The sequence below is a fragment of the Leptonychotes weddellii genome, chromosome 4 (genome assembly GCF_054177405.1).
Source record: "Leptonychotes weddellii isolate Sample4059 chromosome 4, ASM5417740v2, whole genome shotgun sequence".
NCBI classification, from domain to species: domain Eukaryota; kingdom Metazoa; phylum Chordata; class Mammalia; order Carnivora; family Phocidae; genus Leptonychotes; species Leptonychotes weddellii.
The window spans coordinates 79816247-79829096 of record NC_138372.1 but is presented as its reverse complement, the minus strand read 5'-3'; the positions used below and the strand labels follow the sequence as shown (position 1 = coordinate 79829096).

Genomic DNA, 12850 nt, shown 5'->3' with positions numbered 1-12850 from the left:
GAAAAACAAACTGAGGGTTCTAGAGGGGAGGAGGGTGGGAGGATGGGTTAGCCTGGTATGGGTATTGAGGAGGGCACATTCTGCATGGAGCACTGGGTGTTATGCACAAACAATGAATCATGGAACACTACATCTAAAACTAATGATGTAATGTATGGGGATTAACATAAGAATAAAAAAAAAAAGAACAAAATAACTTTTCAAAAAAAAATAAATAAAATAAAATAAAAATGATCAAAGATATTTTCATAGTTAAAAAATCTGAAGTGAATATTATTCTTTATCAAATAAGTAAAAAGGATCTTTGAAAAATTACTTGGAATAGTTTTTCTTCCATTATGGGAACATAATAGCAACTTCTTTTCTAATGAAAAAAGTAAGCAGTGGTGGTGGGAACTTCAACACTGGGTAGGGGTGGAGGATTATCAGATAGTCACTGTAAAATTCTGTTTAATTAAGGTATATGTCCTCTAAAGTCCTAACCTGAGACCTTTAATTTAACTGTCTGAAAACGTTGTACATGTGACCTAAATGGAAGCTGTAATTTGCAAATGCTTTCTGCCCTCTTTAGATCACCTGCTGTGGGAGAGATACTATCCAAGAAATTTAAGCGTATATTGATCTTTGTCTTCATGTCCATCTGGAAAGAAGAATATTTAAGCCCAAGTTATGGATTAGGGTTTAGAAATGTGAAGTATTTGAATATAATCACAGAACCAGTGAATGATGTGAAGCTGAGAGACAGTCCTTGCCTCTTTTAGAGTAAAATGAGCTTTCCTACTATGCAAAAATGGCCTTCCCTCTTCATTTTCAAAATCCTGCTGATCACCAGGCTGCATCAAAAAAGGATTTTAGTTAAAGGGACACATATTCCACATGGAAATCTATTGATAACAATCTAAAAAAAATTGAAATCAAATAATAAAGTTTTGTGCCTTTTTCATATAAAATTTATTCATGCATGCAATATCTATTGATACTAAAAGGCCATTTTAAGAATCATTATTGAACTTAATATATTCAGTGTGAATTATAATAATTGCATGTACATTATTTATGTATACATACACGCATATCGAAAGTAGTAATAGCATTTTTTCTTTAACAACGTAATTCAACAGAGGATGCTTTATTTTTAGTTTGTATTTATACATTTCAAAACATATTATTTAAGTTGAAAAATTTCACATTTTACTTTATCATGTATAATACTGATCATTGTTATTTTAGATACAATTTCTTATAGTAAGTGGTTGCATTTCTATTGTTGAACTAATACCATAGTGAATTCTCTCTGAGACATTTAGTCAGTTATGGACAACTTTGTTTAATGTCTTATAGGGAAGAAACTAAGGTGGGGTACCTAGGTTAGACTGTGAATATTTTGACATCAAGTCATGATTTTTTAGGTAACTAAATTTTCTTTTTTAAAAGTCATAGCAAAAAAAAAAAAAAAAACACAAACAAACAAACAAAAAAAAGTCATAGCTTAAAGATAATAATTAAAATCTTACTGCCTAATTTTAAATTGGGAAATACTGCTATAATTGAAAGATTTTACTCATTAGTGTGGTTAGCAGCTGATAATTTCAAAAGCTGTGCTGTACAAATTGAATGATTAGTTAGAATTTGCTATGATCTATTTAGTCTTATATGAATATATTCTTTCTTAAAATTCCTTTTTCCGTAAATGTCTCTATGTAGACATTAATTCATAATGTTTTGGCAAAAATGAAAAAAATACTGTTTTCCCCTAACTCATAATATTTTAGCATCTTGTTTTTTTCAATGTAAGAGATATTTGAATAATTGAGGTGCATTTAGGGAAAGAATGCCTGTGATTCTCAACATTCTGAGCTACTTATTTGAAGAAAAATTTCTTTTCTATTGAGCTTCTTTAATAGCAGGCTGAATTACCTATCTAGATTTTTATTTATAGTACAAGCAGGTAAAACTTGCCTTATTAATTGATGTGTTTCATTACCTTTCCATTTTACTTATATGATTATTTTCCTTCTGTTGATTTATAGAAATATAAAATTAGATGTCTTTATGACACTTAAATGGAACAAAACTGTATATATATATATATGTTTTTATTATTTTTTCCTGTGATAGCAAAGCTTTTATGACCTAATTGTGATATAGCAAAGTTGTTTGGTAGATTATTTTAAAAATTAAAATTAAAAATTTTAAGTAAACACTTTTTAGTTTGGAGATATCTATTTACCTAGATATATGTAGATATGGATAAAGATATAGATATAGATACAGATATAGATATTATAGAACTAAATGGTTAACATTAATTGACTGCTTTCTCTATGACATACTCTTATTTAATTTCCACATTTTAAATAATTTCAATTTCATAAAATGTCTCCTACCACTTTAAGTGACTACTTACGCTATATAGGTGTTTTGTATTTTATTTAGCCAGTCCCAACCCTTGTACGCCATTTTAATATTTTAGGATCATAAATGGTGTTCTGGTGAATTGACATAACATATCTTTACACATAAGCATTGTTCCTATTCCAGTAAATTCTTAGAAGTGGAATTGCTTGTCTCCTGTATTCTTTTGAATTTGAAACCATGGCAGTCATATTCATAGTATTTTTACCATGTAGAATAGAATTTAGAATGAATGGATTGAATGTGGAAGCTCCTGGCCCAGACATCATTGATTACACATACACAGATATATCAGTTTTGCATATGGACAACTTTTTAACTGAAATAATCTCATTCTTCAAACAATAATGCCTGCTTTACTTATGTTTCATGATAGTAAGGTATATATGTAAAAGTATTTTTGAAGAATAAAATGTGAAATTTAATACACAGTGTTTTTATAAAAATATACGAGTAGTCATTGCTTAATTATCTGAGATATATTTGTGATAATCATTTAATTGACATATTTATTTAATAAATACTTACTAAGCACTTACATAGATTTGGCCCCATGCTGGATATTTGGAGTATGATGGTAAGAGGGGGAAGAAAAAGAAAAAAAAAAAAGATAGTCCTCTTGAATTTAGAATCAAATTAAGCAAGTATCTAATAGTTGTGATGTATAATGACATAAGCTTTCTATTAGTGAAACTGCATTTTGGAAAAACTGACCAGAAACTCTTTAGCTTTTAAAGGATGACTTAAAAAATTCCTTCATATATTGTGTCCTTACAGTGCCTTCTTTAAAAAGAGGGTGTATGGCCACAGATCAGACAAGGTTGAAAATACAAGTCTTACACCAGAAGTGGTACTTTCATATTTTAAAAGTTCTTACTGTGTATTTAATATTGTACTGGCACCATGGTCAATTTTGTTTCCTAACTTTTAATTCAATTTTACATAATCATTGTGCTTTAAATGAGTGGCTTTATAGTTTGAATATAGCTTGGACAATTATTGCAGAGAAAGCTTATCATCATCTCCTTCCCATTTTTTTTTAATCTGAATTGTTATTACCGTTTGAATTTACATGACTTATTAAGGCTACCTAGAAAGGTAAAAAAAAAAAGTAATAATTTGGGAATTTGGAATTTCTGACCCTTTGGCTTTCTTTTCTCAGGAGAAAATTTTCCAGAAGATTTTTCAATATTATTTACAATAAAACCCAAAAAAGGAATTCAGTCTTTTCTTTTATCTATATATAATGAGCACGGTATTCAGCAAATCGGTGTTGAGGTTGGGAGATCACCTGTTTTCCTCTTTGAAGACCACACTGGAAAACCTGCCCCAGAAGACTATCCCCTCTTCAGAACTGTTAACATCGCTGATGGGAAGTAAGTAATATAATAATCCAATGTTGTAGCTATATAGAAAGCAATTATTTCATTTAATCCTTCAACAAATATTCATAAAGTGTGATGCAGTTTTTCTAGAGACTGGAGACATGGAAATGAACAAAACATAACATGTCTAATTTTACATGGTTTCTTTTGCAGTCTGGGTAGACAAATGATGTCCAATTAAAAAAATATGAATAAAGAGCATATCAGGTGATAAGTGAGAGAAAGAAATAGAACAGTGGAGAGGATAGGGAATGGTGGTGGAGGGTGCAGTTTTAAGGAGTGAGATCAGGGAAAATCTCACTAAGAAGGTGACTGGGGAAGAATCTGGGGTGCATGCCCTGCTGATAACTAAAAGTATACTATTCCAGGAGGAGGGAAAGCAAATACACAGCGTCTGATTCCAAGTGTGGCTGATTTGGTCTAAGCAATGTCAAGGTTACCAGCATGGCAGGAGCAGAGTGGGATGATGAGGATGGAGAAGCCATGGGAGGCCAAAGGGTATAACACTTTGTAAATGGATATAAACATTCTGGGTTCTATCTGGAGTGAAATGGGAAGTCACTGTAGACTTTTTGAGCAGAGGAATGACCCAATTTGATTTACCTATTATCAAGCATGTTAATATTGACAATCATAAGAAGCTTTTTATAATACTTGATACGTGCTATATACTGTTGGAAGCACTTTATACATAGTTGACTCATTTAATTTTCCATGACTCTTTGAAGAAAATAATATTAATAAACCCATTTTACAGATAAGGAGACTGAGGTACAGAAAGTTTAAGTAACTTGCCTGAGGTCATATATTTGTAAAGTGGCAGAGGTAGGGTTTGAACTTAGAGAGTTAGACTCCCTAGTAACCATCATACTCTTCTGAAAATCATGCTGAATTCTGAATTCTGCATTGTGAATATTGCCTTTCACTTAGGGAGCAGCTAAATATAAATAAGCGTTTATTAAACTTACTTGGTTGGGTGCCTGGGTGGTTCAGTCGGTTAAGTGTCTGCCTTCAGCTCAGGTCATGATCTCAGGGTCCTGAGATCGAGCCCCACGTTAGGCACCCTGCTCGGAGGGAAACTGCTTCTCCCTCTACTCCCTCGTGCTCTCTCTCACTACCTCTCTCTTTCTCAAATAAATAAATAAAATCTTCAAAAAAATTTACTTGGTATTTTATTGCTGCATCTAAGCTTCTAAAACTAACCTTATCTGAAATATGACATTTAATTATAGGTGTAAGAAGGAAATAGCAGTGCAGATGGGAAAAAAAAAAAAATCCACACTCAGTGTATCCTTGTCAGGACCATGGAGAAAACTTCATCTCAGTGGCAGGAAAAACTAGGCTTTTATGAGCAATTTACATACTATCCTTAATGATTAATATGAAAAGTGGTGATATGAAAATAAATCAGGGTAAGGAATTTAAGGGTGTACTGTTTTCGTAGAGCATCTGATACGGTTGCGTTGAGCAAAGGCTTGTTGGAAGTGAAGGAGTGGACCATGTGGGGCTATGGAGGAAGAATGTTTCTGGCAGAGTGAAGAACATGTACAAAGAACAGTAAAGAGGCAGCAGTGTGGCTCTCGTGCAGGGAACAAGAAAGCAAAAAGTGGGGCGAGAAGTCAGAGGGCCAGGGCACACCCCTGTGAGGCAGAGTAAGGACTTCAGCTTGTACTAGGACTGTTAGATGGTTTTTAGCAAGGCAGAGACTTGATCTGACTTGTATTTTAAAGTGATCACTCCAGTTGCATGAGAGGGGAGGTGGAGACCAGTTAAGAGTCTAGGTGAAAGAGCTTGCAGATTGGATAAAGTCGGGAGACCCTGGATTCTCTATATACATTGAATATAAGGATTTTCTGATGATGTGAATGTAAAACATATGAGAAAGAGAATAATTAAGAATGACTCCAAAACTAAAGGGTGGTTTGGTATCTTGACTATTATGTATAACACCATGATTATGACGTATCATTATCATCAGAGCTGAAATTAATCAACAATCAGATCAAGTTTAGAGTCCTAATCAGCTTTTATTTATTTTATTTTTTTAAAGATTTTATTTATTCACTTGAGACACAGAGATACAGAGAGAGAGCATGAGCAGGGAGAGAGGCAGAGGGAGAGGGAGAAGCGGCTTCCCGCAGAGCGGGGAGCCCAATGCGGTGCTCCATCCCAGGACCCTGGGATCATGACTTGAGCCGAAGGCAGACGCCTAACCATCTGAGCCACCCAGGCACCCCTAATCAGCTTTTAACAATGGAAATCATTTTTACTTTCTGTTAATGAAAAGCACATATGTACAACAGTGGAGATGGTTTAAGTTAAGACACAGGCTTCTTGGCAGAAATACATGTAAATTTTACTCTCACAGTATTAAGTGGCTCCAAAATAAATCTTTGCTCAATTCAAACTAAGCAGACCGCTATGCTAGTTGAATGTGCTATGGAAAGACCAAAGATTAAGTGTATATGGAAATATACTTGGTCCTCATCAGTAGCCACGCCAAGTCACATGAAATGGACATTTAGGAAGGCTCCTGCAATTTTGGGGGTATTTTATTTTATGGATTTAGTCCTAGACACTTCTGCAATATTAATCTAGCATTTTTCATTTGGAAAAAAAAAATAAAAAATAAACCAGAGTGGCTTGCAGAATCCAAGTGAGCCTCACTCAGTGGTTTATGTTAGCACCAGATATTGTTAATAAAACCCATCATTTTATAGGAAGATTAGGGTGTATATGTTTCCAAAGGGCTGGTCATGTCTACCACCTAAGCCTGTCATCGCCGCCCTGAATTAGCTGGAACAGTAGCTTCAGCGTGAATTGAGACTCTCACTCCACACATGCGTTGACTATGCTTTCTTTCAGTGTTCCCACTTCCTGCCAACCCTGGAAAGAAGGAAAGGTATTGTGTCTCAGTTTTGGATCCTGCCCACAGTAGTGATCTATAACTGTCTTGAAATTAAAGTGGAAAAAGAAAACGAAAGCACTTGAAATAAATGTGAATAAAGACAGAAGCACATTGTGTTGTACAATTAGGACGTTCAGTTGTTCCAGATGGAGCAGTCATTCAATTAGGAGACATACCCTTTTACAGTTCATCTCAGGGGATCTCTAGAGAAAAAAGGAAAAAATTAAGTGGAATTCCATTTGGAAGAAAGCATTTACGTACGTAGGAACTATTACTTACCCCATATCCCACCCCTGATCTTATCAAATATGCTCATCAGGACATGGTGAGATTAAGCTTTTGTTGCAACTGCACAAAGTGAAGCAAAGGATGGGCACTTCCTTATCAGCATAGACAGCCACCCCTGGTGTGCATTTTATACTGTTTGTGTCCTTTTCAGTACCTAACACTCTTCTGGGTAAACAGTAAGTAGTCACCTGTTAACTGATTGATTAAAAAATGAGCCTACATTTTGTACTATTTCAGCTCACATTCACAATTGAAAGTACATTGTATTTTAACATGAATAATGATGTGGCAACGATGTCTTTGAAGCTTACAAAAGAATTCCTTGGCTTTTTTAGGTGGCATCGGGTAGCAATCAGTGTGGAGAAGAAAACTGTGACAATGATTGTTGATTGTAAGAAGAAAACCACAAAGCCACTTGATAGAAGTGAGAGAGCAATCGTTGACACCAATGGAATCATGGTTTTTGGAACAAGGATTCTGGATGAAGAAGTTTTTGAGGTAAAAATAAATCAAATTTTATTTGAAGCTGAATGTTGTTAAATCAGATGAGCTGAGTTAATAACAGTAACAATCAATATATGTTATAAAGCAATGTTGAAAACGAAAGGGTGACCTACTTTCTTCCCCTGCGGGTGTAGCGGTGATGTTTTCTATTGTTCAGTAAGAGAATGAGTAGACAATGGTGGCTGTAAGGACTGGGAAACATTACAGAGATTGGTTGATTTGAACACAGGCATGCTATTCTCCTGGGAAGGGCAAATGGCTTTACTCTTGGTACTTTGCATTATTTTCTTTGGGGAAAAGAACATTTTCTTCACTTCCTTCTCTGGGAGATTAATTTAGGGAAATGTACAAGTCAGATATTCTGCCTTTCTCTGTTCTTTGTTAATGTTTCCAAGGTATAAAATAGAGATCATATTGCAAAAGCTGAACTTATGTCTTTAAAATCACTTTTTTAAATAATGTGAAGGTCATAGTAAAAAGTTTCCTTCCAATTATAATTCACCAATTATGATAATCACATTCTTTTAAACCTTCAATCATTGGGTCTGGTAGTTTGTCCTTTAATTTTCATTTAGTCAATTATTTATTTTTTTTTTTTTAATTTTTTAAATTTTTTTTATTTTTTTTTTTAAAGATTTTATTTATTTATTTGAGAGAGAGAATGAGATAGAGAGAGAGCATGAGAGGGGGGAGGGTCAGAAGGAGAAGCAGACTCCCTGCTGAGCAGGGAGCCTGATGCGGGACTCGATCCCAGGACTCCAGGATCATGACCTGAGCCGAAGGCAGTCGCTTAACCAACTGAGCCACCCAGGCGCCCCATTTAGTCAATTATTAATAGAACAAACAGACCTGAGTCCTGATCTCATAAAGGGATGCCCTCCTGAGACATTATTCAGTACTCTGATCTGGTTTTATACAATTTCTGAGTAATTTATTTTTCAAAGTATAATAAAGTAAAGCTCTGTAATATATTACAAATTAATAGGCAAGGTTTACGTGGAAGATTTTCTGTATTTGGTTGATTAGTGAATATACACACACATATATATGCATACACACAGACTATTTTTCATAGAAAGAACAATGTACATTTGGTGCAGGAGGATATTGCATTCCTGTACTTACATACATAACCTATGGCATAATTTTAAATATAATTAGCATTTGTGACACTTTCAGATTATTTAATTGATATTCTGTTTGTTTCTTTTTTTTTTTAAGATTTTATTTTTATTTATTTGAGAGAGAGAGAATGAGAGACAGAGAGCATGAGAGGGAAGAGGGTCAGAGGGAGAAGCAGACTCCCTGCTGAGCAGGGAGCCCGATGTGGGACTCGATCCTGGGACTCCAGGATCATGACCTGAGCCAAAGGCAGTCGCTTAACCAACTGAGCCACCCAGGCCCCCCAATATTCTGTTTGTTTCTGATTTTTCTCAACTTGTCTCAACTTTGACTCCAAACAAAATGTTTTTAACACATTGTATCATAGTAAACTAAATGATAAACTCATTCAGGCAGTATATAATAATATACTTTCAGATCTTCCAGTATCATGTGTTGGTTGCACACAAATGATAATAAATATTTATTTATTAGATGAATATTATAAACAAATTTACTTAATTTCTAGTCTAGCAAAGTTCTATTTTAAAATTAAACTACGAATATCAGTTTCACAGACTAAATTTATTTTTGTAATACACACAACCTTTTTTTCTGGAAACATAAATGAGTAATACAGATAAACTCTATCAGTGGATGGTTTCATTTCATATATTAGTTCAGTCTATTGCTATACATAGTTACAGAGCTATGGAACTTAAGCAATGGAAATTAAACTTTGTTCATCATAGGGATGCCTGGGTGGCTCAGGCAGTTAAGCGTCTGCCTTTGGCTCAGGTCATGATCCTGGGGTCCTGGGATTAAGCCCCACATCGGGCTCCCTGCTCAGTGGGGAGCCTGCTTTTCCCTCTGCCTCTGCCCTTCCCCCTGCTTGTGCTCTCTCTCTCTCTCTCAAATAAATAAATAAAATCTTTAAAAAAAAAACTGTGTTCATCATAAATGATGATAAGACTATATAAAGAGGAAATATGGAAGGGGCGCCTGGGTGGCTCAGTTGATTGAGCAACTGACTCCTGATATTGGCTCAGGTCATGATCTCAAGGTCGTGGGATCGAGCCCCAAGTATGGCTTCACACTCAGCGTGGAGTCTACTTGAGATTTTCTCTCTCTGTCCCCCGCCCCTCCCCCCATGCTCACACACACTCTCTCTCTCAAATAAATAAATGAAATAATTCTTTTAAAAAAAGGAAAAACAGAAGAGGAAAAAATTAACATTAATTAATTAATATGTATTAAAAATACAAATTAATTATTAATATTCTCAAAATTTACTGCCCTGAAAGATATTTGTTATATGTACATGTTGATTAGATTTCTTTTTCAAACAGGCCTTCCTTTGCCACCTCCTCCCCATCCCCCATGCACAGACTGTACTCCACTTTCTTTCCCATATATTATACTCACGCTCACTGGGGTAGAGTTTAGAGTTTTTGAATTATAGTTTTAGACTATCACACTATGTTCTTTTTTCAAAGTAAATAATTGAATCTGATGTTACATATTTTAAAATATGTAATAATAGCCTCTGTGCTTCATAGGCTGATCACAGTATCAACTCCTAGAATATATAAAAATGATTTCCCTAAAATATTTCCATATTTTTTCACTACTGCTAACCAAAACCCCTCTGGCCAAAAGGGCTTCTAGTAAATTACCAAGGACAGATGTACTAGAAGAAAAAATTAATATATATATTCTTTGATTAATTCTTAATTTTCTAATCCATAAGCCACATTCTAAATCCTGGAGTAACTCCAGCTGTTTATTTGGAAAAACTGCTAAACTATTAAGAAAAATAATTTTTAGAAGACTCATTAATGAATTCTTTAGTGAGTGTGACAGTGAGTAGCAAAAATAAGTTTATTATGCTGCTTTGCATCTTGGAATTTCATGAAACCTTATGGAGCTTTAAAAAGAACATTTATTCAATATGAAGTGTAATTAGTTTTGAAAAAGTAAATAAATGCAGACATTTCACTATAAGGTTTATCTTTATCACTCTATCCAAATAGTCATTATACATAAAACTCAAGTCTTATTTCCTAAATTATATTATTGTATGGGTATATGAATTTCAAAAACAATTTAGTATTTCCCACTTGAAAAAAGAATATGAAGAAAAGAAATAATTCAAACACAGATTTTAAAATCACAATAAAACTTTCTGACTCCTTTTGGGAAATTAGTTCATCTTATCTGAATATGATGTTAATATATCTTTCTCTAAAAATTTACTCAAATATTTTTCTTTTCATTTTGTTTTCCATTATGGTATCTACCTAGACTTTTGAATCTCTGGAAGTGAATGTGTAGAAATTAAACTAAAAATGATAAGAGATAGGAATGGTACCATATATGCATTGTTTTAGTGTTTGATAAACAGTTCTAATGGTGAAGATGATATAAAGAGATCAGTGATTCATTATTCTGAAAACGGAAAATATCACTTCTTTGAAATTGGTGTCATTCCAATTTAGATGCAAATTTGTTTAGTATATAATTTCATCTCTATCATCTCTGTATCACCCTACATTTATTACCCTATATCGCCTGCTGTTAATGGCAAAAAATACTAAACGTGGCCATATTTGAATTACAGTCTGAAGACTTTAAAGAATTCAACATCAAACAGATAAAAGCAAAACTGAAATTTTTTTTAAGTATGAAAAATTAGTTTATATGAAAATGCCAAAATGAGTATATAGAATCATAATTCAGATTATATAATTTCAGCATAGTGGAGTGAATATAAAAATTGATTATAGAATCAGAAAAATCTGATTTTGAATCCCAGAATAGCTTAAATACATTTCTCTATGTAATTACTTTATATAAGTTTTATTATTTATTTATTTATTTTTACTTTATGTAAGTTTTAATTTCTCATTCTTCAAATGGGAAGAGTAATGTAATCTCCCCAGTAAGTATATATATTAAAAAAATGAGCTTATGTATGTAAAGTGCTTATAATACTAGTATTATATATGTATATATGGTTATATATTATGTGTTAATTATGTATTACCATGTAGTTTTCTTCTTATTACTTATGTTCTTTTTTATCATTTTACAACTATGACATGTCAAATATTCTTATACATTTTTGATATGGGAGAGCAACAGTGACCCATGTATCAGTAAAAGGTTTTGTTTTTTTTTTAAAGATTTTATTTATTTATTTGAGAGAGAGAGAATGAGAGACAGAGAGCATGAGAGGGAGGAGGGTCAGAGGGAGAAGCAGACTCCCTGCCGAGCAGGGAGCCCGATGCGGGACTCGATCCTGGGACTCCAGGATCATGACCTGAGCCGAAGGCAGTGGCTTAACCAACTGAGCCACCCAGGCGCCCCTCAGTAAAAGGTTTTATGTGGTCTTTTCATCTTGTAAATGAAGTACTTGGTTCCTGGGCTTGTGTTTGTTTATAAGGTATCTTGTGGGGATTAGATAAATTTTCCCTCTCTAAACAGGTAGCACCTGGGTACAGAACCTATCAGGGGAGACATGGTCTGGGCAGATGAATACTTTCAAGCAGGCACAAAATATCTAACCAACACTAATCCATAACCTTGGGTTTTTTTTTTTCTAGCTTTATAATACACTTCAAAGATGTGAGGAAAAGCTAAATTAAAAAAAAAATAACTACATTGCCTGTATTCATTATCAATAAAATTACTTTTGTAGTCTTTTAAACAGGGAAATTTCTTTACGCAAATCAAGTTGTAGCCATTATAACTCAAGTTTTCAAAGCATTGTTATTTTGATCTTTTTTTCTTTTTTGATGGTCAAAGCAGGTTATTACAAGTCTTTTATATTTCCAACAATTTTCTACTTTTGGGCAGATTATTTCTTTCTTTTGAAGTAATGAGAAGAATATAATGACGATTTAAGTGGAAAAGATTGTTGAAATTTTTCATTTTTTCAAACTTCTCAGAATGATTTTGGCATTCAGTTTTCTTGGGAGAAATCAATGAATAATAGTTTATAAAAGCTACACAATTTCAGTGGTTTTACAAGACCAGAAAACTTACCTTAAGGTAATAATAGCTATCTCAAATATTCCAGTAAGAATTTGATTACCACTTTCTGATGCCTGTGTATCTTTTTACTATGTATATTTTCCAAGGTATATGCTTTTTAAAAAATTATGTTGGTAGACATGGTTTTCCTATAGAACCACATAACAGGATGGAGGTAGACTTTTTCCAGTCTAGATGCATTTAGCTAATAACA

The 12850-nt window shown here is 33.6% G+C and overlaps 1 protein-coding gene across 1 annotated transcript in view; it reads left to right on the top strand.

Annotated features, from left to right (window-relative positions):
• The window catches only part of COL11A1 (collagen type XI alpha 1 chain), a 196795-nt gene that overhangs the window by 21222 nt on the left and 162723 nt on the right, over window positions 1-12850 (top strand). Inside the window, exons 2-3 of the mRNA XM_081817102.1 lie at window positions 3572-3791; window positions 7332-7494. Of these exons, the coding sequence (XP_081673228.1) occupies window positions 3572-3791; window positions 7332-7494 (383 nt within the window). The remainder of the gene's footprint in view (window positions 1-3571; window positions 3792-7331; window positions 7495-12850) is intronic.